Here is a 27,335-nt window from a genome sequence, read left to right as displayed (position 1 = left end):
GCTGCTGTCCATCCCACTCTGCCTGTCCCAGCCCACGGGCTGCACAGCAGCCCAGCACACAGCCCCAGGCTCTCTGTGGCTCACTGAGGTGGGCAGGGGGTGCAGGCAGTGCAATGCCTTGCAGCAGGACAGCTGTGGGACAGCAGGGCAGCTGTGGGGCAGTGGGGCTGCATGGCTGTGCTGGGGCTTTTTGCCCCTCCGAATTGCCTACTGGGGAGAAGGCCTGGGAAGCATGGTGAAGGGATTGTGCTCTTCGGGAGAGCTGTGTTCCCCAAAGACTGAGTGCTGCAGATAGCTCAGTGCCTCAGTTTCCCCTATTATGGAGGATGCTGGAGGTTGGTGGAGTTGCCTGGGCAAATTCTGAAGTTGGTACAAATCTGTCAGGGTTTCTCTAGTAGTTTTAACACAGCAGTTGACAGACACGCTATTGCCAGCCAACTCCAGCAAAGCTAAGCCTGTCTTCTGCAGCACTTGGCAAAGACTTCATTTAACACTAAATAAATACAGCATTCTTGGAACCACTTCCCTTTAAGATGAGCAGGCTGGATGAAAGGCTCCCCTGGCTCTTCCAGCCACAAGATTTATTTTCTTGCTCAACGAATCAACACTGTTGGATGTCCATGCCTCAGGTTTTCCTTCCTGTTTCTATCATGTTTGTTTATCAAAAATTATCACCTGTTTACCCGAGATAAGGCAAACAGTTTGCTCATCTGAAGCCCTTCAGAGACACCCTACAAACATCCTTTGTAGTCTGAACCGGACAGGCAGCATCCTACAGCCCCATGTGGGTGCACAGCTCACGCTTGTTGGATTTGTTGATGCTGTGAGTGAGATCAGCGTGCGGCTCCAAGCAGAAGAGACGTGGAAGTTGTGCTGCGCTCTGCAGGGAGCATCTGGCCAACTTCTGAGCTTGGAACCAGAAGGAGAAAGCAAAAGCTGCTCTCCTCAGAAAGCAGTGGGGAAAGGCACCTCTCCCTCCTGAGCTGAACTTTGGGCCATGGGCACATTGTGGCCATGCACACAGATCCACATTACCCCATGGCACCTCTCTTCTTGCTGCTGGATGTGAGTAACCAGCGATCCTGCACTGCTCCTCTGCTTGAAAAACACATCTTTGCTAGGGGCAGAGGAGCACTGGGATCTGTGGGGTGACGGCACATCTCCCTCCGCATTCCTTGCTGGGGTAAGGGTAGGGCCAATGCTTTCAAGTGCAGACTAGTCACAAGGAATTTATCTTGCCAGCTTCCCTTTCGTAACAGGAAGTGTACCCGACAAACAATAATTGTAGGAAACGTACAACTGACCCAGGCAAAGGTAGAAAGTTTGCTCTATGTCATCATTGTGTGCAGATGGGACAAGCAGAAAAGTCAGAGTTGAACACTAGTGGATTTTCTTCATGGACGTTAACTTTTTTTTTGATGAGAAGTTATTTTGTCACAAAAGCCAGCTGGCTCTCTGGCTGCTTGGGAACCCTGCTCTCCAACGTTGGTGAGCCCCCAGGGAATCCCATATGGAGGGTCCTAGGGCATCCCAGAGCCCTGCAAGGGAGCCAAAGCATCCCAAAGCCCTGTGGTCCAATTTTGGACACCAGGGATCCTCAGCAAGCAGCAAGAACTATGCCCAAGCTTGCTGGAAGGCCTCCAGTACCTATGGAAATGCATGGCTCTGGGCATTTATTCCCAGTTCTCAAGTTCCATAGGACTTCAGTATTCACTGATTTGACTGACAGTCAGCTAAGGTGAGAGGAACCACTCATAGCCATGGCTAACACTCTGCTTCAATTCCATCAAGTATCATTTATCAGGTAATTAAAATGATGCATTTTGCTTATTTCAAAACATTTTTTTCCCACGTTTCCTTCTCTTGGAAACCCTGTTAAAGATTCTTTTTCGAGGTCTCAGGAAGATGTAATTTTCTATGCTCTGTGCTGACTTTCAGCTGGAGGAGAAATCCAACATTCAACCACCTCTTGTCTCAACTGGGTTCAGCCTCCATCCTTCAGACCCTCAGAAGGATTGGCTCCCAAACCTGGGCTGGGGAAGGCCCTGCGATGCATCAGCCCATCTGTAAGCATCACCATGCTGAGGGCTAAGGGGATCAGGGAGGAAGAGTCCCAGAGGAGATCGCAGCACACTGCTCTGCCAGCCTATGGGGCTGGTCCCCTTCTCTCCCACCCTTGTAAACTAAGGAATTCTGCTAGTGAAACCATGCTAATGTGAAATTGGGGTGAGGTGAACAACAAGTTGAACATTTGCTGTCCTGTCTGTTTAGCTGAAATTCATGAGGAGCCCAAACCCATGCCCAGCATCAGCTGAGAACACTGAATGCACACCCTAAGCTGAGAGCAGTGACTGTTTTCATGTACACAGTCCTCTGTTGATATTTTGTCCCATTTTCATTCCAACAATTAAGAAAGAGCCCTCTTTGTGCTGCAGTAATAAAAGGGCCAGGTGTGCTGGTTAATAAACAGACAAACCTATTTCAACCATAAATGGCATTTTTAGGACATGTTCCTCTGATAGCTCTGATAGCTCTGTACCGTCCTGCCCCGTGTTCCCATTTCTCTTGGAGGGTTTTTGGGATCTTCAGCGAGAGTTTCTCCCCTCATCTGTTCTACAGGGGATGTTTTTGCAGCAGGCCGCAATCCCACAGACTTCTTGGCCAGTTCTAGAGGAGAGCTTTGAATATCTAATGGGAGAAAAGAAGTTTGGCAGGGATCACAGCACACATGTGCAGACCATGGGCTTCCCTTTGGCCAGGGGCAGCCTGTCATCCTCAGCAATGCCTCTGTGTTTGGGTGACATCTGGACATTGCCATGGCCAAACTCCTCAGCAAAGAACCCCCAGAAATCTTCAAAGTTGAACAGAGAGCAACCAACGTGTTCTGAGCTCAGTACAGGCCATGAGTGCTGAGCTATAGGCTTAGGCAATGTCTGCTCAGGCATTACGGCACCATCAACAAGGGTATGGATAACGAACAGGGAACCTGGAGCTTGAAGGGGAATTAAGTGCTCACAGTCCTGTAGTCAATAAGTTTTGCCTGTAGAGTTGCCTACATTGAAAAGCACGGGGACTTTCCAGCAAAAGCTCCTGGTGTGACATGACAGCAACACACCCACAGCACATTTTTCCTACTGACACGTGCAGCCTTAGCATGTCAATGCTGACAGGTCTGTGCCACCATGCTCGTCTCAGCCAAACCTTTTCAGGTTCTGTCTGCAGTTACCCAGCAACACCTACATCAGTTCTGCACGGGTGACAAAGATGCCAAGCTTAACCTATAGAATCAGACTAGTATGACTGCATGCCACAGAGGCATTTTTTTGAGCTGGCAGATGAGAGAGCTCAGGGCCCAAAAGAAGCCCAGCTCTGGTCTTGGATCTGGGGACCTCCACTGCAAATCTGGCATTTGAATCTACTCCTTTGGCTTCTGATACCAAGGTGAGAGTTTTCTATGTTAAGATTTCTTTTTGGCTGCTTAAATCTCTGCTAATCTCTCTCCTCCTCCTCCCACCCCTCGCAAAAAAAATGTGTATCCCAAAATAGCGAGGTATTTCTGCAATTCAACTACATCTCTGTGTGCCTCAATGCTCCCAGTAGTCATTCCCCACATATTGCAATCTGTAAGGGCAGGTGTTGTCATGGCTCTATAAATTCTTTCCTCCCTTCCTTGGGTTTAGAGCGTCTCTGTCCAAGGTCATGTCTGCAGTGGTGTGGCTGTGTCACCTGGCATCAGACAGGCAGGAAAAAGCCGACTGTGAGAAAAGACTGGAGATGCCTCAGTGGAGATCACCCTTGGCTTAGGAGGCACACGTAAGACTTGCCCTTGGCCCCAGTCTGAGCCATGTTGTGCATCTGCCTGCGCTCAGCCCTGCACCTTGCTAATCCCAACACCAGCTCACTGACTTGACCCTACAGCTTGATCTTGGGCTTGCACCTTTCACTTGTCTGGTGATGGGACTGTGGCCAAGCGTGGTCACTGTCACCAGCCCTGCTCTGCTTTCCTGGCTCAGCTGCCTCGGGACTGTGTCCATCATCGAGGCCAGTGCCCTGCTAGTCTTGGTGCTGGCACAGCTCCCAGCTCTTGCCCAGGAGAGCAGGAGCAGCCCACTGCCCTTATTTGCTGGTAGTGTCTCCTTTCCCTCTGGGTTAAGGAACCATCCAAGGAATCACAACCAGGCCCGAGGTCCCTCAAGCAGGTGCCTTTCTTGGGAACTTGTTGGTCTTTGGGAATATGCTACTGCACAGGGAACAGAAACTGTGCTGGAGGATTCCATGCCAACAGAAAGAACGAACTGTCAGGGTTCAGTGTTATCCAGCATTTGGGATATGCAGTAGGTTATTCTGATTTTTAAGAGGATTCAGTTTCTTACATCCCTGTTTACTTTGACTCAAAAGCAGCGAGAAGTTGGGCATGAAGCAAGGACATTTGGAGGAAGGTAACCAACCATCACAACCCCAAGCTGCTCTGAGCTGTCTGCCAGGTGGGGGTGGGGTGGTGATGTTTATCAGCATCTCCCAGATAAATAGCTGAATTGTGCCAGATTCCTTCTGCTTTACAAAGACAACAAACTGCACCCTTCCTCAGTGCTGTTAGCAGTCAAGGTTGCCCCATTTCACAGGGCTGTGAGCAAACAAGGAAGTCTCTGTTAGAAGGTAGGAATTCCAGTCATTGCTTGAAGCACAGCAAACAACAAGTGCAGGCAGTTAGAAGGTTAGAACCATACCTCTCTTTCACGTAATGCTGGCAAACGCCTGCTGAACTCCTCCCCTGCTGAGAGCCACGCTGCCTTGTCCCATTGCTCTGGCTCCTTTGGCATCGCTGTCTCACACCCAGGACACCGACCTGGGCTTCCTTCTCCAGAGCCCAGAACACTGTCCTGTGAGCCATGCAAATGATGCAGTTTTCCATCACTTGATATCCAACAGCATCTTCTGCAGTACCACCAAAACCCACTGTAAGCCCTGTAATACCACAACAGCGAAGCCCCCAGGCCTGCCCTACACCTTCCCGTGTCTCTGCTACGCCTCTGCTCCCAGCTGTCTCCTGTATTCCCACAGTGCCCTCTGAGGCCCTCCCTCCCCTCATAATGCTGGCTGCCATCCCACCGGAGCAGCTTGGCTATCGGCCTGACAATGGGCTTCCCCATCCCCTTGGCCAAACCAAGGGGAGCTCCTGGTGTTTGAATAGCCAGGTATCTTTTCCAGCTGCTGAGCAGCCAAGCTAAACAGACAAGCCAAGCTAAACAGACAAGCTATGCCTGTCCTTTGTGTCATCCTGTGAGTCTTCTCTTCAGCCTCTGACATTCAGGAAGCATGGAGGTATTTATTACTGTTGAGATGGTGAGAAACGACCACAGCTCTGTCTGTGTGATCAGCCCGAAAGGCACAAACATTAAAGCACCCTAAAGCACCTATTTTTTTTAACAATCATAAAAACGTATCTCTCAGATTACTTTGCCTCTCCCAGTACAAAAGGCACTGTCAGGTTTTGGTGACCTTATCTGTCCAGGAGAGCTCTGGGACAGCACTGCCTTCTTTTCAGCAGCAGTGGGGAGAGTGCTTGTTGTCCCAGAGCCACACACTTAGCACAGAAGGGCTGGATTAAATAAAATAGGGCTGGATCCTTGACCAGTGGGTCAGAGACACACATCACAGAATCACAGAATCACAGAATCACAGAATCACAGAATCACAGAATGGTTTGGGTTGGAAGGGACCTCAAGGATCACGAAGCTCCAACCCCCCTGTGCCATGCAGGGCCACCAACCTCCACATTTCAGAGCAGCCCAGGCTGCCCAGGGCCCCATCCAACCTGGCCTTGAACACCTCCAGGGATGGACGGGGATCCACAGCCTCTCTGGGCAGCTGTTCCAGCACCTCACCGCTCTCACAGCAAAGGACTTGATGGTGAAGACACATGATGGTGAAAACATCTCATTCATGTCTGTAAAGGAGGAAAGAGATCTGATTCATGCAAGAAGTATCTGCATGCCCAGAGGTTTCTTTTTTGATTCATCATTTTCTATGGAAAAAGGAAACAGCTTGCTGGATGCCTGTCCTTTGCAAATGGGAATTACTCTGTGTTTGCCTTTCTCTAGGGTTAGCCCCCACAAGTCACCCATGACTCCTCTGGAGGGATCTGGTCATGCTGTCTCATGGCACTGGGCTCTACAGGTGCCTGGGAAGTGGCTGTGTGACCACAATGCTCTTTCCCCATAACTGCACGATCATGAGCACGTTCTGACAGGGTCAAAAGGCCTCTTTTCACTGGAAAATGTATGCAAATCTATGAGCTAAGTATAGGTGTAACCTATTGAAATGCGCTTCTGTCAGCACACATTAAATGTGCATCAGTGCAGCCTGAGCAGCCTATATGCTTCCAGCTTGGAGACTCTCACAGATAGCAGACTCCTTTCTCTTCTCTGTGAGACATTCAGCATGGGAAGTGCTTTGGAGAACCTGTCCCTCCGAGGTGCTCTACTTGAAGATCATATGTGACACTGTTGTGGTTTTGCCTGGGATGGAGATAATTTTCTTCCTTGTAGAGGGGATGGTGCTGTGTTTTGGATTTATGATGAGAGCAATGCTGGTAACAGAGCGATGTTGTTGAGCAGTGCTACACAGAGCGTAGGGCCTTTCTGCTTCTCCTACTGCCCTGCCAACGTGGGACTGGGGGGCACAAGTTGCTGGGGGGGCAGGACAGGTGGCCGAAGGGATATTCTATACCGTATGGCATCGTGTGCAACAGTGCAACTAGGGGAAAGAAGGAAGAGTTGGGGAGACTCGGGGTCAGGGAATTTGTCTTTCCAAGTAACCAGAAGGTGCGATGAGCCCTGCTTTCCTGGGAATGGCCTTCCTGCCATTCCATGGGGAAGGAGGGAATGAATTCTTTGTTTGCCTTGCTTGTGTGCACAGCTTGTGCTTTGCCTGGTAAACTGCCTTTATCTCCAGCCATGGGTTCTCACTCTTGTACCTTCTCAATTCTCTGACCATTTTTTATCACAACGATCCTGCTCGCCCCTGTGCCACACCAGGTGAGGTGCTACCATCCTTTCTGCCCCGTCCTATCTGTGTACCTTCAGCTACAGCCCATCCTCTGCTTTGGAGCAGAGCTGTTGGTCTGTACGCCATCGCTGTGAAGGAATCCTCCCAGCTGAGTGGTGAGGCAGTGGAACAGGTTGCCCAAGGAGGCTGTGGATGCCCCATCCCTGCAGGCATTCAAGGCCAGGCTGGATGTGGCTCTGGGCAGCCTGGGCTGCTGGTTGGCGACCTGCACACAGCAGGGGGTTGGGACTGGGTGAGTGCTGGGGGCCTTTGCAACCCAGGCCATTCTGTGATTCTATGAGTCCATGATGATCGCATGGCACACTGCTGTATCATCATTCTGCTATGAGGAAGCAGTTCATGCAAGTGTGATGAATTAGCCCAAAAATGTTAGTACAAACTCGTCATTTAAACCTCAATGAAACCCATAGTGTTGAGGAAGACAGAAACCCATAGGGGTGAGCTGTGGCAGTGCACATCTGCAGTACTCCAAACACCTGAATTAATTGTTCTAGCACTAAAATGTGCTCCTGGTGTGTCAGAAAAAAATCTATCCGCATCCAGATAAATAATGGCTGCAGGGAGGCAGAGCTGAGTACCTCAGTGCTTTCGGTATGGAACTGTGCAGCCTCAGCACTGCTGCTCCTTCTAAATATACTGCTGCAGCCAGATGTATAATGAGACATTTCATTACTTCCTTCCTTCGCAGCCGATTAGAGCAAAGTGAGTCGGGATGTGCTGTCTCCACTATGAACAGAGGTTAAATATTTGTTCTCTGCCAGACTCAGGGCAATTAGAACATCCCTTTGCTGCCCCTATGCATTGCAACTCACCCCGTGCCGTACCAGCCTCACTAGGCCTGGACATGAGTTTGCACTTGGGCAAATCAAATTGTTGCTGGATGCTGCTGCTGCTGAGCCATGTTGTCAGCTCTTATCTTGCAGTCCAAAGAGCCATTCCATTTTGCATAATACAGCCAGACATTGATCAAGAGAAGCTCCATTTCTCTTCACTGGAAACGTCATCAGTGCAGACACCTGTTTCTGGGATAGAATTTGGACTCCCTTTAGTCAGTAGAGAGCATAAGCATCAGTTCTGCAGCAATTCAAATACTTCATTCTGAGTAGTTCTAGGTGTTTATCCAATGTTTTGCCAGAGCACCCATTTTCCTGCAGCTCCTACACACGACAGTACAGCCTCCCCCAGCTCTTCTTGTGCATCTCAGTGCTGAACAGGAGCATTTCTGACATCTTGGGGTTGAAAAACCTCTTCCACCCACCACAGAAAACCAGGATGCAGAGGGAAATAAGCCTCAACAAAATGAGGCTGAATTATAAATATTCCAGAGGGACTTCCATATACTTTTTAACTCAGGGGCTCTATTTTAAAGAAATAACCAGTCCATCATTCTAATCGAAGTATCCCAGTAGTGTTATCTTTCCAGAATGTCCCAACCATTGTATTTCACTCATCCCAACTAGCAGGAGATACATGGGAAGAGAACTTCCAGCTCCAGCCAGACAAAAGGAAATTGAACTGAAAAGTCCACGGAAATGAAGTGGTTGCTCTTACGTATAAGGAGATATGGAACACACTTGTTGATGGAAAGCCAAGTGTCCTTTGCAACGGAAAGTATAATGAAGGCAGGGTATGCTCCCTCTGTCTTCTCTCTCCTTTTTCCAAAAAAATCTGTATTTCATTAAGCATATTGGTGAAGTGTGCTCATCAGTGCCCCTGCTCGTTGTTATTGGCACCTCACAGGGGATGACCCGTGTCCTGTGCCATCCAACAGGTCGATGCTGGGCCACACTCACGCAGTCATATCATCACAGAATGGCTTGGGCTGGAAGGGACCTCTAGTTCCACTCCCTGCCATGTGCTGGGTTGTGAGGCACAAAATCAGGCAGTAGATCTTGCAAGAATATCAGAATTGAGCACAGGCAGGAGGGACGAAAGCAAAGTGGCCATCACCGTGTCCTTTGTTTCACCAGGACCCCATGGACCCCTCCCAAGCCTTGCCAGCCAGCAGTCATTCAGTTAGTGCACAGAGATGATGCTGAGATCTGTGATGGCAGCAGCCGGGCTGCACATTGCCAGGTGGGAGATATATGTACATACATCAGGATGGAGATCAGGAATTTATTCTCCAAAGAGCAGTGGGGCAGTGGCACAGCTGCACACGGAGTGCTGGGGGCACTGTCCCCATAGGGTTCCCAGGACCGTGGAGATGTGGCACTGGGGGATGTGAACAGTGGGGTGGGCTGGGCTTGGGAATCTCAGGAGTCTTTTCCAACTGGAATGATTCTGTGATTCTACGGTATTCTGGGAGTAGTTGTCCTGCTGGATGCTCAGAAGAAAGAATCTGAAGTGCCAAAAGTCTGCCAAGCACCTGGATGACTTAGGCTGCAGATCGCTGTGTATAGCAGTAACCAAAGATGTTCCCCTACTGAAAAAATCCTTTCTTTTATGGCCACACCGTAATGACCCCCAAAGTGCTCTCCTCATCTCGCAGTTACACTCTGCAGCAGCTCTGAGTCCCCCCACCCAAGTGTCCCTTCCGCCCACTGTCCCCACGGCAGGAAATCACTCACAAAATATTTCCCAGGTTCCTTCCTGGCCAGGGGTCATCGCCGTGGTCCAGAGCAGTGGGAATCACTCTGTTCCCTGACACAACAAGCGGAGAAGGAAAACCTGCCCTGCCCACAGAGTGCAGTGCTTCCAGCCCAGTGTTTTTCAGCTGCAACCCCACCCCAGCTGCAGAAGGTTCCCACTGACCGCAGGAAAGGGAGGTCACGGTGATCTGTGGATGCACACAGAGGTTCTCACTGCCGCTCACGGACAGCGTGATTCACTCCAGAAAGAAAAGCAAAAGGAAAAGAAGGAACCCTCAGCGTGACAACCAACGGCACAGCATAAGGTGTGTCCTGAGCCTCGGGGAAACAGAGGGCAGGGAGCTGGGCAGCGGGCAGCACTGCATGGCAGCACCTCAGAGAGAGCGCACGGCCAGCGCCTGGCTGCAGGTATGGCCGATGGGATGGAATGGCATCGAGCTCCTGTTGTGCTTTAATTGCTCGGGGACGGTGTCTGAGGGAATGGCCAGGGCTGGGTCTGGCGATGCAGAGCCCTGGGAATGCTGCGGGCACTGCGGGGAGAGCGGCAGCCACAGCACTCCCATTCTGTGGCGATGCGGTGGTGCAGACTGCGCTGGTGGGGGCTGCATGGTGCGGCCATCTGCCAGCATGGATGGTGGCATTTAACGGGGGCTGGGATCAGTCTGGGTAAACTCAGGATACAGAGGGATGTGCGTGGTAATGCAGTGCTAACCTGCTCTGTGTTACTGTGACATAAGGCTCGTTATGCGGTTTCAGAAAAGATCAGGTTCTGGGCAGCCTGGTCTGCTGGTTGGCGACCCTGCACATAGCAGGGGGGTTGAAACTAGATGAGCATTGTTGTCCTTTTCAACCCAGGTCATTCTAGGATTCTGTAATTCTATGATAAGTATGCTGACTGCATTAAGGAATCTTTTGGTCTGTTTGATGCTGGCTCAGGGCTGTGGCAGGACTCTCAGTGCAGACAGCTGGCATAGTGTTTCTGCCTGCCTGCAACACAGTGCGCTTTTTTCCATCACCAGCAGTCTCCAGCATCCCCTGCAGCTGGATGATGCGGGCAGGTGAGAGGGACTTGGAGCACCCAGAGCCACGGGCATTGTGTTTATCTTGTTTCTGTTCTGTTCTACTTGTGTTCTGAGTTGCTTAAACTAAATCCATTTCCACAGTGGCATGTTGGAATGCTGAAGTGCTGTTCTCAGCATTCAGTCAGGGGACATAGGGATGCTCCTACTGCTTTCTCCCATATTTATGACTGTTTACAAGGGTGGATAGTGATAGGACAGAGGGGAATGGTTTTAAAGTGAGCCAGGGGAGGTTTAGGTTGGATCTGAGGAGGATGTTTTTCATCCAGAGGGTGGTGAGGCAGTGGAACAGGTTGCCCAAGGAGGCTGTGGATGCCCCATCCCTGCAGGCATTCAAGGCCAGGCTGGATGTGGCTCTGGGCAGCCTGGGCTGCTGGTTGGCGACCTGCACACAGCAGGGGGTTGGGACTGGATGAGCGCTGGGGGCCTTTGCAACCCAGGCCAGTCTGGGATTCTATGATTGCTCTGAATAACCTTACTCCACCTCAGCATCCCTGGTGCAGCTGTGTCTACCAGTTCCATAGGGACTGGGATTCCATGCAAAGATGGCTGCGGTGGGAGCTCCTGCAGCTCTGGGTCCCAGTCCCCATCAGCAGGAATGCACTGCTCTCCTCTGTGCACGAGGAGAAGGGTTTGGTGTGAATGCTGCAGCTCTCACCACCAGTGACAGCTTTATGGGAAGCAGTGAGATTGTGACAATCATGGAATCATAGAATTGCTCAGGTAGGAAAAGACCGTAAAGATCATCGAGTCCAACCACAACCCAACCATCCTACCCCAACTCTAACAGCCCTCCTCTAAGTCATGGCCCTGAGCAAGGAGAAGGATGCCAGGAGCTTGGAGCCCGAGGCTCCATTTCTACTTCTTCCATCCCTTCCTGTTGCAACAGGACTTCTGTGTTTCACAGTCCTCCGATCCTACTCTCACCCAGGAAATTCCTCATTACTTCTATCACTCAACCTGTCTCGTGACATCTGGCAAAATCGGGGAACAAAATCTTCCACAGGCAGTGCTGGGGACAGCCCTGGTTGGTGCACAGCAGTGATGGCAGAGCTCGGCCCGCTGGACCTGGGCAGCACTGCACAGCGGCTCTGCGTGCCTTCCCGCTTCAGCAAACAAACAAACAGGGAACGTAAATAGGCTCGAGGAAGATATCTTTGTCCCCATCTCCTTGACTGTTTTTATTTTTTTAACACCTCTTAGACAGCCTTAATAAAGCACTTTTCCAAAGTCTGAATTGGAGACGTGGGAAATTCCTCCAACTAGGCAGAGCTTCCTCGTATTGTTAGCTCACAAAAGGCAGCGCGGCCTTTACTGGAGTTCTTTTCTTTAACCCATTCATCCTGATGAAGGAATTGCTGCTCACAGCTGAAGGAACGAGGGACTGCAGGAGGCAAGCATGGAGGTGAATGGCATTGTCAGCGAGAGCAGTGTTATCTTGGGGCTGTACAAATGGCAACTGCAATGATCTGCTGCTAGAATTAACCTCATCCATGAGAACCATGGATTTTGAAGACAAAATGGGATGAGTTTATGGCAAAACTCAACTCCTGCAAGAAATGCAGATACAGTTTTGCTGGAAGTCATCAGGATTGTTGTCTCAAAGGGTCCAGTTGCCATTCCTGAGCTGATGTTAATGTGTGATTATGCAGTTTGTTTCTCAAATGGTTTTGCATATTGCCCCGTACGTGCAGCTGCCAGCATCACATCACCTGACCCAGCACCTGCAGCAGTGCAGCAGGCGGTCCCCTTGTCTGTGCCCTGCAGACTCCTGCCCATGGGCTGGGACAAGAGAAGTAGGGAGCCCAGGGTCCTGCAGTGGGCTGGGGGTGCTGCATGAGAAAAGCAGGCGAGATGGAAGATGCAGGAGCAGGGAACATGCAAAAGGTCTTGCCAGAGATGATTTGCAATGGCCTGTTGCTCTCCAACAGAGGAATGATCCACGCTGCATACTCAGCTGGAAAGAGCAGTTCCTGCATTAACCCAGGCAATAGGCTCTCCAGTAATTACTGTGCTGTATTTGCATGTTACAGTGCTACATCAGTGGAATTTCTTAAGTAAGTTTTGACTACATTTGCAGCCCATTCTGAGGGCTTGTCTGCTTATAGTTGTGGCTTCTGATGACCATCCCATTTCATAACACAGATCTCGTTACCTAAACCCATAATTTCTGCACTCAGCACGTAACTGTTCCAAACTTCAGTCCAGGGAAAGCCAAGCAGGAAGGGTGTACGGAGCCTGGCTGGGAAGAACTTAATTTTCATCACCACGGCCCAAAAGGGCTGTGGCTAAGATTTTTTGCTAAAATAGCATTGAGGGCACACCAACATTTTGTTTATTGCAGAACACTGCTGCACAGCATCAAGGCTTTTTCTGTTTCCTGCTCTAGCTCTGTATCATAGAATCACAGAATCACAGAATCACAAGGTTGGAAACGACCTACAAGATCATCTAGTCCAACCGTCTTCTCATTACCACTGCTACCACAAGCTACACCTGTAGCGTGTAGGCTGTGGGTTGGGAGGGGATGGAGCTGGGAATGCTGCTCTGAACTGGCCAGGCTGAGGCTGCTGCGAGCAGCACAGCTGGATGGATCCCCCGTGCAAATCTTGATATGAAACATTCATTTCCAAATGACTTCCCAGAAAGCGTAATAGAGCTGTGATCTGGTGTGCAATTTACCGTTCTCAGAAATTCTTCGAGAAAGGCAGAGCTTCCCTTCATTGTTCACGTACAGAGGAAAAGCTTTGCTCCAAGACCACAGACTTGCCCTCAAAAGCCATCTGATCAAATATGTGAAAGCCATCTTCATTCCAAAGCCACCCCTACGTGCCTTGCGACAGGCTATTCCCAGCATAGCCCTTGCTCCCAAATGGTTTTGCTCTTCCTTCTGGAGGAAGAAAGCCTTTGAAGTCTAGCATTCTTTGAAGCCCAGCTTGCCCGGCCCTGATGCAACAGTGCTGAGCCTGCAATGCCCCCAGCCCCTCTGTCTGAGGCACAGGAATGGTGGGTGAACTTCCCTTCCTTCCTCTCGCTGTCTGTCTTCTTTCAAACCAATGGTGTGAGAAGACTGATTGCCATCTATAAACTTTGCTCCTCAATTCACAAGATGTTCTGTGCTGTTAATGAACATCTGCCTCAGAAGAGACCTGCTCCCTTCCTGGATGCCCTGCTTCCAGCCGACCCTGCAAGAGCAGCTTCAGCACTGCAGCAGGTGACAAGTGCTCCAGCACTCTTAGAAAAAAGGCAGAGTAAGACCTCAGCAGGTCACCTACCTGGCCCTGTGTTTGTTTCAGCTCCCCCATGACACCTCCAGGGCCTAAGAAACACCATCCATCCCCCTAAACTGACCATCAGGTGCAACATTGTTCTCCTGCACCACCAGAGTCCAATGTGCACAGGGAGGTGATTGTCCCTCTCTACTCTGCTCTTGTGAGGCCCCATCTGCAGCACTGCGTCCAGGTCTGGGGCTCCCAAAACAAGAAAGACAGGGAGCTGTTGGAGAGGATCCTGAGGAGCCACAGAGATGATCAGGGGGCTGCAGCACCTCCCCTACAAAGACAGGCTGAGGGAGCTGGGCTTGTTCAGCATGGAGAAGAGAAGCTGCGGGGTGACCTCAGTGCAGCCTGCAGGACCTAAAGGGAGCCTACAGACAGGAGGGGAGTCAGCTCTTGGAAAGGGGAGATAACAGCAGGACAGGGGAATGGTTTGAAGTTGAGGGAGGGCAGATTTCAGTTGGATGTGAGGGGGAAGTTGTTTGCTGTGAGAGTGGTGAGGTGCTGGAACAGCTGCCCAGAGAGGCTGTGGATCCCCGTCCATCCCTGGAGGTGTTCAAGGCCAGGTTGGATGGGGCCCTGGGCAGCCTGGGCTGCTGTGAGATGTGGAGGTTGGTGGCCCTGCATGGCACAGGGGGGTTGGAGCTTCGTGAGATCCCTTCCAACCCAGGCCATTCTGTGATTGTGTGTGAACCACAGGGTGCATGGATGCTGCTCTGAGTACAAAGTGCGGTGATATTTGGAGCCAGTCCAAGCATCTGTATAAAGTCCAATATTCTTGGAAGTCTCCAGAACTCAGGGTAAATGAGCGAGTCCCATCTGTGCTGCACAGAGAGCTGTGGTGGCCATGGTGGCAGTGCCTGAGGCCATGGGTGCTGGGGGGGTTCCTGCCCACAGCTCTTGGGACTGGTAGGCGTGAGGTGCCCTCCAACCCACATCGTTCTATGGTTGTGTTGATGACATTCAGTCTTGATCTCAAGCCCAACGTCAGTGATGCGGGTGGCACGTGGCGTGCTGGCTGTGCTCAGGTTGCTGGTGGCACAGGGGCAGCCGTGCAGGACTGACTGCTGCACAGAGCTGGGCGTGCAGATCCAGAGCATGAACACCTGCACAACTGCACCGCCGCCTCCCCCGGCCCGCTCTGCAGCAGCAGCAGGAAAAAATCGAGAAGTTAATAAAACACAGCGAGCAGGAAATGTGCAGTCATCAGGCTTTCTAGTACTTCAGTGCTTCCATATCTCTATAGAAGCAGCCTGTGGCTGGCCTGACCCAGGGATCTAGTCCAAAATGCACTGCAGTCCATGGAAATTCCACTCTGATGAGTGTTGCGAGACCTCACAGTTTATTGTATAAATACAGAAGTGAGCACATGGAGATCCCCACCTTCCCTGTCCCACACACAGCCGCCCTCCATGTTGCTCTGTTAACGTGGGCTGTGCTGTGGGAGGGACCGGCCCAACAACTGCTGCTGCTCCAGAACAGATGAGGAGGGGAAGGGGACAACCGTGGCTCCATCCCTTCTCCCAGCAGAGCACCAGGGATGGGTGGATGCCCCCTGACCTGCACCTCTCCAAACGTGGGGCAGGCAAGCACCAGAACAGCACGGAGCTGCACTCCTGCTGTTGTATTTTCTTTGCTTTCTCAGTCTTTCTGTTGCCTATGACACTCCAACACAAAGCTGGGCAGCACATACGCAGAGGGGATAAAATGTGCCAGGAAGAGGGCAAGAACGGGGCAGGACCACATTTTCCCAGGGAAGGGACGACTTCAGTGCCTTCCCGCCCTGGGTTTGGCTGTGGCTATTTTCAGCCTGGCCGACCAAACATCACGTGGCACACAGAGCACTCAGCCCTGTGTTTGGCACCACCATGGCATCTGTTTGTGCACAACCACGGTGTCAAAAATTAAAACCTCCCCTGCCAAATCCTGAACCTCTGCCTGAGCCCCACACCTCCCTTCACATAACAACCACCTCCCCCCGCACCCCGGCTGGGCACAGAGCTGGGGTAGCACAGCTCCTCAGCATCACAGCGTGTCCCACCGCCTGTTTATTGCCCGTCTGAGTCCTTATCACGCTGCAGTTCACTGTGGAGTCCTTGATTAATTTGTGTTTATTTCAGTTTTGTTCTCATTCTGATGTGTTATCTAAGGTTAGCGCAACTCCCCCCCCCCCTCTTCCCTTTCAGCCAGCTCTCCCACGAAATATTGTTGTGCCTGGGTGTGTGTTTCTTAAAGTCATTGTGTGTTTCATGTCTGAAACAAACATTGTCGGACCATCCAACTCACTATGCACTTTCAAAGGTTATGTTTGAAGCACAGAAGGGAAAGCTCTTGTTGTGACTGTGGAAGAATAAAGCAAGCAGGCACGGAGAGCAGGGGATTCAGCCCTGGGGACCAAATCTAAAATACTCAGTGACTGTCTGAACAGGGTAAGCTGTGGCCTGGCTGCTCTCTTCCCATCTCCTGCTCTGTAGCAGCTCCTGGTTCCTTTCTCCATGTGCCCTTCACCCCACAGGTCTCCCATCGTCATAAAGCTTTCACACAAAGTGACCAAAGAGAGAGGAGCTGTTTAAACTGTAGGAAAATGCTTTTGCAGGAATAGTGCAGCATAATTAAGTTATAAATTTATAGCACACTTGGAAAGATGAGGAGTGGAACCAGTACCAAAGATGTGGTATGACCACAGTGCTCTCCAGCCCATCAAGAATAAAATTCTTTAGTCATGAAGAATAAAATATCTCTACCATGGGTGGTTGCATGAGGATGCTCTGTGTGGAAATGCTTGTTTCAGCTTGCACTCAGAACCCCTCGCCAAAGAAGCCATTCCAGCACCCTGAGTTCTTGGTACACATGGATGAGCTCGCTCCAAGACTTCAAGTGGAGCAGTGCCACTCTCTCATCAACTCGTGACACAACAGATGCTCCAGCCCCTAACCATCCTTGTATGGCCACATTCCTCTACAAAGCAGATGTGTCTGCCTGTGAGAGAGAAGTGGGCACCTGGGAGGCGGGCAGAAGGTGGATAAGCAGCACCTGCCAGATGAATAGGCCTAAACTCAGAGCCCACGGAATGAGCCATGGGGCTGATGGTGTCAATAGGAGCACTCTAGTCACCAAACCTGAGATAAAACCCTGCTGCAAGGGCAACACGCCATGCCAAGACTACACTGCTTCTGGCTACCCAGGGCTCTTTGAACCTTGCACAGTGGTAAGACCACAGAAACCATGAGCTGCGTGGGCATTAAGTCCCTGCTGAAAATCGAGGTAACTGCTCCAAAGAAAGGTCAGCCCTCAGCAAGCCTTTCCTTTCCCAACACGGGGGAGAGGCTGCTGGGGAATGTCATTTTCCACTCATTCAGCTGGTGTTTTCTGTGCTACCGGTTACGTGGTGGAATGGGTCCTATTGCAGTGACTTTGCCTTGCAAACACAAGCCTTGCCGAGTTTTCTTCTTCTTGCAGGAAGTCTTGCTTGGTCATGGTATGGTTTGGACCTGTTCTGCTGATAAATGGGACCAAATTAACTTTCATTTTCCATGCAAACTCTCTGAGCATAAAGAGGTCATGACTAATAGGAAGGCTTACAGAGGAACAAAGGAATTTAAAGTTACAGATCAAGGAGGAAAATGTTCTGTTCCACAAACAAGGGTGACCAGTGTGACATAATATGAAAAGGGATGAGTCAGAGCACTGGAAACACCGCCCTGGGGAAGCCCTGGACAGGAGTGTACATGTGGTTCAGCACCTCTGAACCACTGAATAAACTCCCTCTGATGACAGCAGTTGCTGCAGTGACAGCGCAGGCTCAGAGACAATGGCAGCACCTCTCTGAAGGCACAAGGCAGCTGCACTGAGTGCTGTAGATGTAGCCTTGCTTTCCTGCTTGTTCAGATGCCTTCTCCCCCAGAGGGTGGTGAGGCACTGGAACAGGTTGCCCAAGGAGGCTGTGGATGCCCCATCCCTGCAGGCATTCAAGGCCAGGCTGGATGTGGCTCTGGGCAGCCTGGTCTGATAGCTGGTAACCTGCACATAGCAGGGGGTTGGGACTGGATGAAAATTATGGGCCTTTGCAACCCAGGCCATTCTGGGATTCTGTGATTCATTTCTACAAAAGTTCACGATATTAGTCAAGCTAACTTGATTGCTAAACAAGCTGACGTTACCACTCACATACTGTCGAGCCTTCAGAGATTTTCCTCAGTGCTTTTTTTTCTTAAAGACTTTGTTTTGTACTCCATCAGGGATGGAGTGAGCAGCATGCTGGAATAGCCTCAACGCAATGCTTTTGTAGGGTGTGTGAGTACTTCCCAGTGTGAGAGCCAGCTGAAAATATGATCCCTCTCCACTTTCCTCCTAGGCTGTACAGCAAAGCTGACAACAACATGCCATCCCCAGTTACTGCAGCCCTCCGCCTGCTGTCTCTACTGGCCACAACATGCTTCCAGACGTCTCAGGCCTCAGGCTTTGACCTACTCACCCAATCTGCTGTGAGTATCCTAACCCAGATCCATGGGTTTTAATTTGGTCTCTGCTCATAGAGCCCAGCTGATACGGCTCTGCTCTACTGCCAGAAAGCCTTCCAGGAGGGCAGTACGAGATAAAGTGGGGAAACTGAAACCAGAGAATCTCTGCAGTGTGGAAAATGGATAGAAATCCAAGAACTGGGCTCTTTTTCTTCCCAGACTTAAAGCCTCACCAGAAAGAATTGAGCAAAACTTGTGGGTCTCACTTGCGTTAGTCTACAAGGGATTTAGTTTGCTGTCCCCTGGGCTCAGCTGAGGTGAGAGCAGTTTGGGCACTGCTCCTGGGCAGACTGCCCATAGTTTCCCTCACAGACATCTGCCTCATCTGCAGTCTGCGTGACAGGAGTCTGCTCTGTGCTTCGTTCTGTGCATGAGTTCAGAACAGTTTCTGTACAAATGGTCCCTAGCCATAGAGGCCAAAAGAGGAACAGAAAACAAAGGGACCAAACGACTGAATAGGAGTTAATAGTGTCTGTAAAGAAAAACAGTATACAGATCAACCAACCCTTGGTCAATCACAGTTACTGTAGAACGTAAAACACTTCTTTACATATTATAAACCCACTCAAGCCCAACAGACTCAGCCTCTAATGTGCCAGGGTCCTGAGCTCTGACAGGGTGACTGGAATCCAAGCTCTTTTGGGCAAGTTGGAAGAAGACCAGAAGAGAATCATCACAGAACGGCCTGGGTTGCAAAGGCCCACAGCGCTCATCCAGTCCCAACCCCCTGCTGTGTGCAGGTCGCCAACCAGCAGCCCAGGCTGCCCAGAGCCACATCCAGCCTGGCCTTGAATGCCTGCAGGGATGGGGCATCCACAGCCTCCTTGGGCAACCTGTTCCAGTGCCTCACCGCCCTCTGCATGAAAAACTTCCTCCTCACATCCAACCTAAACCTCCCCTGGCTCACTTTAAAACCATTCCCCTTGTCCTGTCACCACCCACCCTCACAAACAGCCATTCCCCCTCCTGTTTATCTGCTCCCTCCAAGCACTAAAGGCCACACTGAGGTCTCCCTGCAGCCTTCTCTTCTCCAAGCTGAACAAGCCCAGTTCCCTCAGCCTTTCCTCACAGCAGAGCTGCTCCAGCCCTCTGACCATCTCAGTGTCTCCTCTGGACCCACTCCCAGAGCTCCACGTCCTTCCTGTGCTGGGGGCCCCAGGCCTGGACGCAGTGCTGCAGATGGGGCCTCAAAGAGCCGAGCAGAGGGGGACGATCACCTCCCTCTCCCTGCTGGCCACCCCTTTTTTAACGCAGCCCAGAACACAGCTGTCCTTCTGGGCTGCAAGCGCACACTGCTGGCTCATGTCCAGTTTCTCGTCCACCAGAGGTGAAGAGGGAGGTGAGAGCCCTCCATGCATTTCTGCCCACTCTGCACAGCACACACTGCTGCCAGCCACAGCCCCACCTGCCCTACGGCACCTGTCTAATTAGGGACAGAGTGCTTTGCTCTGCTTTTCCCAACCACCTGCAGCCCAGAGCACTTTGACATTTTTTCATGAAAAGAGCAGTACCTTGTTTTTCAGTGTCACTGATCTCTGGTGCACCTTGCAAATGAGTCATTATTCTGGTCTGAGTTATGTGAGGTACTGAAGGATGCAGCACTTAGCACCGCCGCAGTTGCTGGGGAGAGTAATTGCAAAGGAAAGCACTGGGTGCAAACATGAGGGAGGAGGGGGATGACAGAAGGCCGTGCATGGCGACTGACCTCAGGAGAAGCACTGCACACCTTGCCAGCTTCACTGCCGCTGCACCGTGACACAGGGCCCAGCTCAAATCACATGCCAGATGGTTCCTCTGTACCCGGAGATGGCTGAAGGGCTGCCAGCCTATTCACCCCTTCTGTAAACAAAGATTACAGCGGGGCTCAAGAAACTGGCCAAGCCGCAAACTTCCTGCCTAAATCTTTGCTTGTTCCCTGGCTTTCCTTGCTAACATCAGTGCCAGTGTAGTTCAAGGCATGACTGAAAAAGCAAAGTGATCTGCAAGGCGCTCAGCTGCACCCTGGGTGAACCCAGCCTGGCGAACCTGTGCCACCCCTCCCTGTTCAACCATGGTGGGGTTTAGCATTTCCCTGCATAGAAGACACAAACATTCTGCTTACAGAGGAGGAGTTTGTTAATGGCAAGGTTTTCTTTGCTTATTTTCTCATGCCAACCACAGTAGTTAAATCTTCACTTTGTTTTTTTTTTCACAGAACTTCTTCTCTCTGTTTCTCCCACAGATTGGCAGGGAAGGAGGAGAGGAAAGCTTCCAACCAGAGCTGCAGAGGCAGAAGCGAAATGGTACGTGCATGTATGTATGGCAGCAGAGCGGGTTTCCAGCAAGTCGTGGGTGAGGTCAGTGCTGGGACAGTGCTTCCAGACAGGCAGTCAGAAAGAGGAGGCAGTAAAAACACAAGAAATAAGAGAGGCATGAAGTTCTGCCCAGTCATGAATGGATACATATGAGCAAAGTTCCTATGCAAGATGAAACTTACTTTATAGGAAGAAAACCAAAGCACAAGCTGCTGAGCAGTGTGGGGTCACAAGATAACCCAGCGCAGCTTCAGTTCTTTTTGATAATCCATCCACTTACTGACTCAAGAGAGACAGTGGATGAGATGGCTTCTCTCTGAATATCTTATGCCATCTATATTTGCTTCCTATTGGTCTGAGACCACAGATATCTGGCTGTGGTCGGACAGGCAGGAGGTAGAAGTAGTGCAGAATGTCTACACAGCAGGAAGTTGGAAGTGTTCCTAAACAGAATGCCAAACTTCGCTGCTGTGAAATTGCAACAAAGGGCCAAATGCCATCCGGGAAGCCCCCAGTTTAGGATTTACCCTCACACAGCTTTGCAGTGTCATGCCATTTCTCTTCCAGTGCTCATTTTCGACCCCCCACCCCTGAAGTATGCCATTGACATTGAAGTAAGCCTTACGAATTCATCCTTCCTGGAACCAATCAAAGAGTATTTCAGAAACCTCCCTCTTCCATTTTCAACCAATATTTCAGATGTAGAAATGACAGTTTCAAGTATCAACGTTACAACAGGTGGGTTGCTTGTTTATTTTTGTATTCTGGCTGACATTCTTGCTTGCCAGTATTGTATCTCCCACTCTTACTACTCATCATGCCTAGAAGTCAGCAAAACAGAATGGTCTCTGCTGCCCAGTGAGAGACCCAGCGAAGCTCTGTCACACAGCGTGGTTTGTTACCCCCATCCCACAGCTTTCCTTTCGTAATGTTAGCATTAGTAGACCCAAATGCTTTTCTTTTCCTAAGGAAGGGACAGAGCCAGAGGAAGCTTGAGTCAAAGAATTTTGCTCCAGTTTAAATAACAAGCAGTTCGAGTCACTTTCAAGTTTCAGGAAGCTGCGACAACAGCCATCAGACTGTTTCCTTCCCTCCCACTTGTGTTTGGAGTGTAAATCACTGCAAGGGGCTCTGCTCTCACCTGGCAGGCTGTGTGAGATGCAGTCGGCACCAGGCTTATTCTTATGGGTACGAGGCAGGTTTTGTTACCTAACTGTGGTTGTGAAACATCACATGCAAGCAATTAATGCAGCAGACAGTGTATGAACACACCAGGCCTTTACACGGGCAGGGAGGAATCTCTGTACATTCGAGATGGCCCAGGGATCCTTTGGGGTGCCTTCATACTTGGGATGTTGTGTGATTCTGTCATTCTCACAGTGTTTCTCTGTCTGTCCAACACCAGTCTGTGTGACCAGTGAGAACGAGAGCTGCTGTTCCTGTGAAGGCGGATATGCCTGGCCAAGCACGGGGTGCAGTGACCTGATAAGCTGCCCTTCCACCAGCCTAGCTCCCAACCAGCCGTGTGGCTACACCAGGGAAAGGCCTTTCCTTGGGCCCTACTGTGAGCCTCAGAATAAAGGTAAGGGAGAAATTGCGCTGAGCCTTAGCATTGCACACCCCTGTGCTGCTTTGAAGATGGAGCAGAGCTGAGCAGAGCACTGGGCTGCCTCCTTGCCCATGAATGTGGAAAGCGGGTAGAAATGCTCTGGATCTTTCTTTTCTTTCAGAGGTTGTTTACGAGGGTGGGTGGTGATAGGACAAGGGGAATGGTTTTAAAGTGAGACAGGGGAGGTTTAGGTTGGATGTGAGGAGGAAGTTTTTCATGCAGAGGGTGGTGAGGCAGTGGAACAGGTTGCCCAAGGAGGCTGTGGATGCCCCATCCCTGCAGGCATTCAAGGCCAGGCTGGATGTGGCTCTGGGCAGCCTGGGCTGCTGGTTGGCGACCTGCACACAGCAGGGGGTTGGGACTGGATGAGCGCTGGGGGCCTTTGCAACCCAGGCTGTTCTGTGGTTCTATGCTTCTTTGTGATGTGGGGCCCTCTCAACACAATTATGTGTAGACACGTAGTGCCATGCAAGAGCCCCAGCTCCTGCAGTCCCTCATGTGCCTCTGTGGGAATTTCTGCTAAGCAAAGACAGTTTCTTCTTCTCAGATTTTCATTAACAGAACTTACACATGTGACCAAATTGTATCAAAATACTACAGAGGAGAGAAGGAATAAAACAAATGAAAAAATAAATAAATAAATAAAAATAAAACCAGCACATATCTTTTGTTAGTTTTCATTCTGTGGCTCTGATGAGATGCTCGTGACTCTTTAGGAGGCTGGCTGTTGACTGGATATTCAGGCTAACAGGAGTGGAATGGAGCTCTACCCGTTGCTTCTGCAACCCAAGGCAGAGCCCATGAATGCTTTGAGGAAGCCACTACTGCTTGTGCTGGAGCAAAGGAACACAGAGGCAGCTCCAGAGCTAAGCTGGGCAGCCCAGCGCTGTCAGAGCTCACCCATGCTAGCTACTGCACTCAGAGGCAATTGTTCTGAAACAGAGCAACACCGTGCTCTTACTGCATGGATTAGACCTGGTAGCTCTACAAGGCACCGAATCATGTGGAAATTCAGATCCTTTGGAAGTCCAGGACCCTGGGCACACATTCCTCCTCTGCATGGAATGGACGTGTCCTAAAGTGGGCTCTGATGTCCAAATATTTTGTACTCTCCTCTTCCCGCGGATGAATCTTCACCCAGAATATCACCCTCCTGAAGCCATCAAGGATTTTTTACATTAATTTCAGTGAAACACAGGGGGTGATTCATCCCATGCAATTTTTGCTATGTGTAAGTTAAGTACCTGGTCAAAATTACTCACCTAAATTCCCTCTTTAACGGAAGCAGTGTAGCAGTTCAACCACTGCAGGAAGGCTGCATATCAGCTTCTGAATACATCACTTTCTGGTGGTGTTCTAAACACTACAGCTAGTCTACAGCTTTGTGTTAGCTGCAGGGAAGCTGTGGGTATTCAGCAGATGGCACACATCTAAAGTAGGTGTGGGAAATTATGAGAATTGTAGCTTTTCTATCATACAGATGAATCTTGGGAAGTTGTAAGATTTAGGTTTAAGTTAGTAGAAAAAGCTAATTTTAATTGTAATTGTTGCTTTTGATTTATTTTTATGCCTTTCCTTACAGACTCATGTGGTATGGGAGAGCCCACTGTAATGAATATGTCAGTAAGACTTGACACAGCCTTCCACGATGATCTCAGGAATCATTCTTCACAGCTATACAAAAAATACAAAGCTGACCTCGATAAAGCGGTAATGATTTTGTTTTCCATCCATAAAGCCACAAAGCCCTCTTAAAAAGCAGCATTTATCCTATGTCTCAGCACATGATTTGTCACTGTCACTGCCCCACTTTGCAGTGGGAAGCTGCAGAGACTGCAGCACTTGTAGCTATGAAGTGGGCCATAGCTTAGCTCCACTGAAAGGACAAAATTCCCCTTTGTTTTAACACACAGGAAGACAAAGAAGTATTCAGAAATCTTTTGCATCAAAAATATGAAAAAAATCACATTATTGGTTCCAGCTTACATCCCCATGAGCGTGTAGAGAATGAAACCATCCATATAAATGCATTCTGCTGGCAGTGGCAAGAGCCCCAGGCCCATTCTGTCAGATACACTGCACGCTCTCGCTCACAGCGATGTTGGGAGGAGAGCTCCTTATTTTAGGTACGCTAGAGTGATAATGCAGAGGATTCAAGTCGTGTCATGTGTCTTTGTTTACAGTTTAATGCTGGCTACGGATGCTTACCGGGCTTTGTGTCAGCAACAACAACTGGTTTCAGGTAAGTAAACAATTTCATGTTTTCCTAGGGGGCACAAATCTCTCCTCAAGGCAACACAGCTCAGCAAAGCCTGCACTCACTCTGCTTAGAACTCATGCACAATATGTACATGTGAAATAAAAGTATAGCTGCAAAGGAAATCCCAACCATTAGCATGAAAATAAGACTATGGATAACATAGCTCTGGACAGCCTGGTCTGGTGGTTGGTGACCCTGCACATGGAGGGGGTTGAAATTAGATGATCACTGTGGTCCTTTTCAACCCAGGCCATTCTATGATTCTTCTTATATACCAGAGCAAGCTGTGAGTCCTAAGGGAGCCTTTGGGTCTCATGTCTTCCTGTCCCTGACACAAGATGGTCCCACAGCATAGAAATACTCTGGTATGCAAGGCTGCCAGGTCATGGTGCTTCTTTCATTCTGTCTGCTCAGGCCTGGGAGTGTTGATGTGAACTACAGAGTGGAGGCAGGATCAGCGAGCTTCCATCAGCTGGAGCATTCCAGCAGACTTGTAGCACAGTACCTGGACGAACCATACAACATAGTGCCCACCTCCTTCACAGCAGAAATAATGAGTAAGTGCAAAACGCTCTCAGTCTTTCCCTTCAGCATTCACCTTATGTTGTTGATTATCTAACTCTGGACCTACAAAAACTGTTTATTTCTCATCTGTTTCATTTCACCTTGTGCTTCATTTTACCAAAGCTTAGAATTTGAATGAGATGGCCATGCATGCAGCATTTCTGACTGAAAACCAAACCCTTCCAGATACTCCGTTAAACCCTGATGCAATATCTCCGTGGGAGAGCGACTGAATCCCTTGAGCTCAGCTCCAGAACTGAGCTCTTTGCATGTCAGGCTGCCCATACTCTCCACACCATCATGCCAGAGCAAGCAGCTGCCTTAAAGAACGTGTTCCCTCTGATTTCCTTGGCACTTTGTCCAAGCTGCTGCAGCACAGTGCCCAATAAAGTGCCCCCATCTCTCATGGTCTGAGCACTGACCCAGCTCTCTCTGAGGGCCCTCTCCTTGGGTTGCTTCTCCTCCCAGATTTTCTCCTTGGAAAGCAGAGCTGTTACAAGTCCACCTTCATAAAGCTGTCTGGACTCTTTGGCTGATGCAGATGGTAGAAGAAGATCCTGTGGAAAGTGTAGTATCTGCTATCAGAGGCAGTGCCCTGCAGCCAAGACTGTGTGCAGCTACAGAACGGCTGGGATTTCTACAATGAAAGGCACCATGCAATAATGCAGAATGCTGCACTTTGTCTTCCCAGATCGCACAAACTTCACTGTGAGTCCTGCCCACATTTTTGAAGGGGATGCCATCCAACTGATGTGTGAGGTAAACGCCACGGCTGAGAACACGACCTGGTATCATGGCAGTCAGATCATCCTGAACAGCTCGCGGCACTCCATGAAGACAGACAATAACACTGCGACGTCACAGGCAGTTCTTACAATTATCAACGTTACACAGGAGGATTCTGGTACGATTTCCTATCAGTAAAAGTGCAGATGCAAATCTCTAGTGTCACTAATTCTATGGGGAGCAGGGGCATGCGGTGACTGCGACTCCCTGGACTAAGACAGAAAAATAGAGCATCCCTCATCATTTCCCTGTCACCTTTTGGTCGTTTGTTGGTCTGATTGTTTTCTGTAATGAACCACCTGCTGACCTGCAGTGGATGTGGAAGACTGACATGGGTATTTTTGGTGCCAGTGTCCCCTATCACATCACAGGAGTGGCTGCTCAGCAGTGAGGCTGCCTTGTCCTCTGTGTGAGGTAACTGAGGCTGTGACTGCATTTTGGCTCAAAGGCCCTCGTCCCCTTTGCAAACATAACCCAAGTAGGAAGAGCCCACAGTTTGGTTTTTCAGATGCTCTTGTTTAGAGCTTTTTGAAAATCAGCGTAAGGGAAGTGGGTGGCATTGTGCTATGTTAAAACTCGATGTAAAGTAGCTCCCAGTTCACAAATCCAAATGTAGAGGAACTGACAGCAAAATGTGCTCCTTGTAAAGATGTTGTCTTTGTCTTACAGGTACCTACACATGCATTTTTACAAGCAGATATCTGTCTATGAATCTGATATACAGAGGCACAGAAGAAATCCAAGTCTCTCCACTACGTATCATTTCGCACTCAAACAATGATAAAGTTAGCTGCAACAGCCCTGAGATACAGGCAAACAGCCCTGTGCTGTTCTGTTGCATTGATGGACAATTACCACTGCTTACTGGTGACTGGAAGGTGAATGGAGCAATCAATATTACAGGTGAGATTTACAAAAGGTTGCCTTTCACTCCTTGGTTTGCATGTCTGTCAGAGACCTCCTGCAGCTCAGCAGCAGCTAGCCCAGAGGTCTGAACCTAAGGTGTGCATGGGGTGCGCCCCAGACTGGGGCTAAGTGTGTACAGACTCCATTTGCACTGCCCAAGTGTAGGTAGGATGCTGGGCATCTCCATGCACTGCGCAGATATTGATACTCACATCTGTGCCATCCTGACTGGAAACAGCCGTCTAGACCATCATCACAATGACTGTCCAAAAAGCTAATTTTTGCATCTTCTGGTTTTGAGAGAAACAATGAGCTGTAAGGGTGTCTATGATCATCTGCAGAGTCATCCCTGGGGACGGAAAGTCTCTGTGTACCACATAACA

At 49.9% G+C, this 27,335-nt stretch overlaps 1 protein-coding gene across 5 annotated transcripts in view; it reads left to right on the top strand.

The window, feature by feature from the left end:
- Positions 1 to 3,307: 3,307 nt before the first annotated feature.
- ADGRF5 (adhesion G protein-coupled receptor F5) overlaps positions 3,308 to 27,335 on the top strand; it is a 37,350-nt gene continuing 13,322 nt past the window's right edge. Inside the window, exons 1-10 of one of the 5 annotated variants that reach the window (XM_085218400.1) lie at positions 3,308 to 3,441; positions 18,368 to 18,497; positions 20,728 to 20,815; positions 21,395 to 21,565; positions 22,233 to 22,409; positions 24,019 to 24,146; positions 24,620 to 24,678; positions 25,111 to 25,253; positions 25,952 to 26,164; positions 26,716 to 26,949. In XM_085218400.1, the coding sequence (XP_085074526.1) occupies positions 18,393 to 18,497; positions 20,728 to 20,815; positions 21,395 to 21,565; positions 22,233 to 22,409; positions 24,019 to 24,146; positions 24,620 to 24,678; positions 25,111 to 25,253; positions 25,952 to 26,164; positions 26,716 to 26,949 (1,318 nt within the window). In that variant the 5' untranslated portion in view covers positions 3,308 to 3,441; positions 18,368 to 18,392. Of the gene's footprint in view, positions 3,442 to 9,685; positions 10,068 to 18,367; positions 18,498 to 20,727; positions 20,816 to 21,394; positions 21,566 to 22,232; positions 22,410 to 24,018; positions 24,147 to 24,619; positions 24,679 to 25,110; positions 25,254 to 25,951; positions 26,165 to 26,715; positions 26,950 to 27,335 lie in introns of those variants that run through there. The other 4 variants (XM_085218401.1, XM_085218402.1, XM_085218403.1 and 1 more) reach the window with 4 other exon arrangements.

Source organism: Meleagris gallopavo, chromosome 2 (genome assembly GCF_905368555.1).
Source record: "Meleagris gallopavo chromosome 2, MGAL_WU_HG_1.1, whole genome shotgun sequence".
NCBI classification, from domain to species: domain Eukaryota; kingdom Metazoa; phylum Chordata; class Aves; order Galliformes; family Phasianidae; genus Meleagris; species Meleagris gallopavo.
The sequence above is the reverse complement of the archived record's forward strand: the minus strand, read 5'-3'. Positions and strand labels throughout refer to the sequence as shown.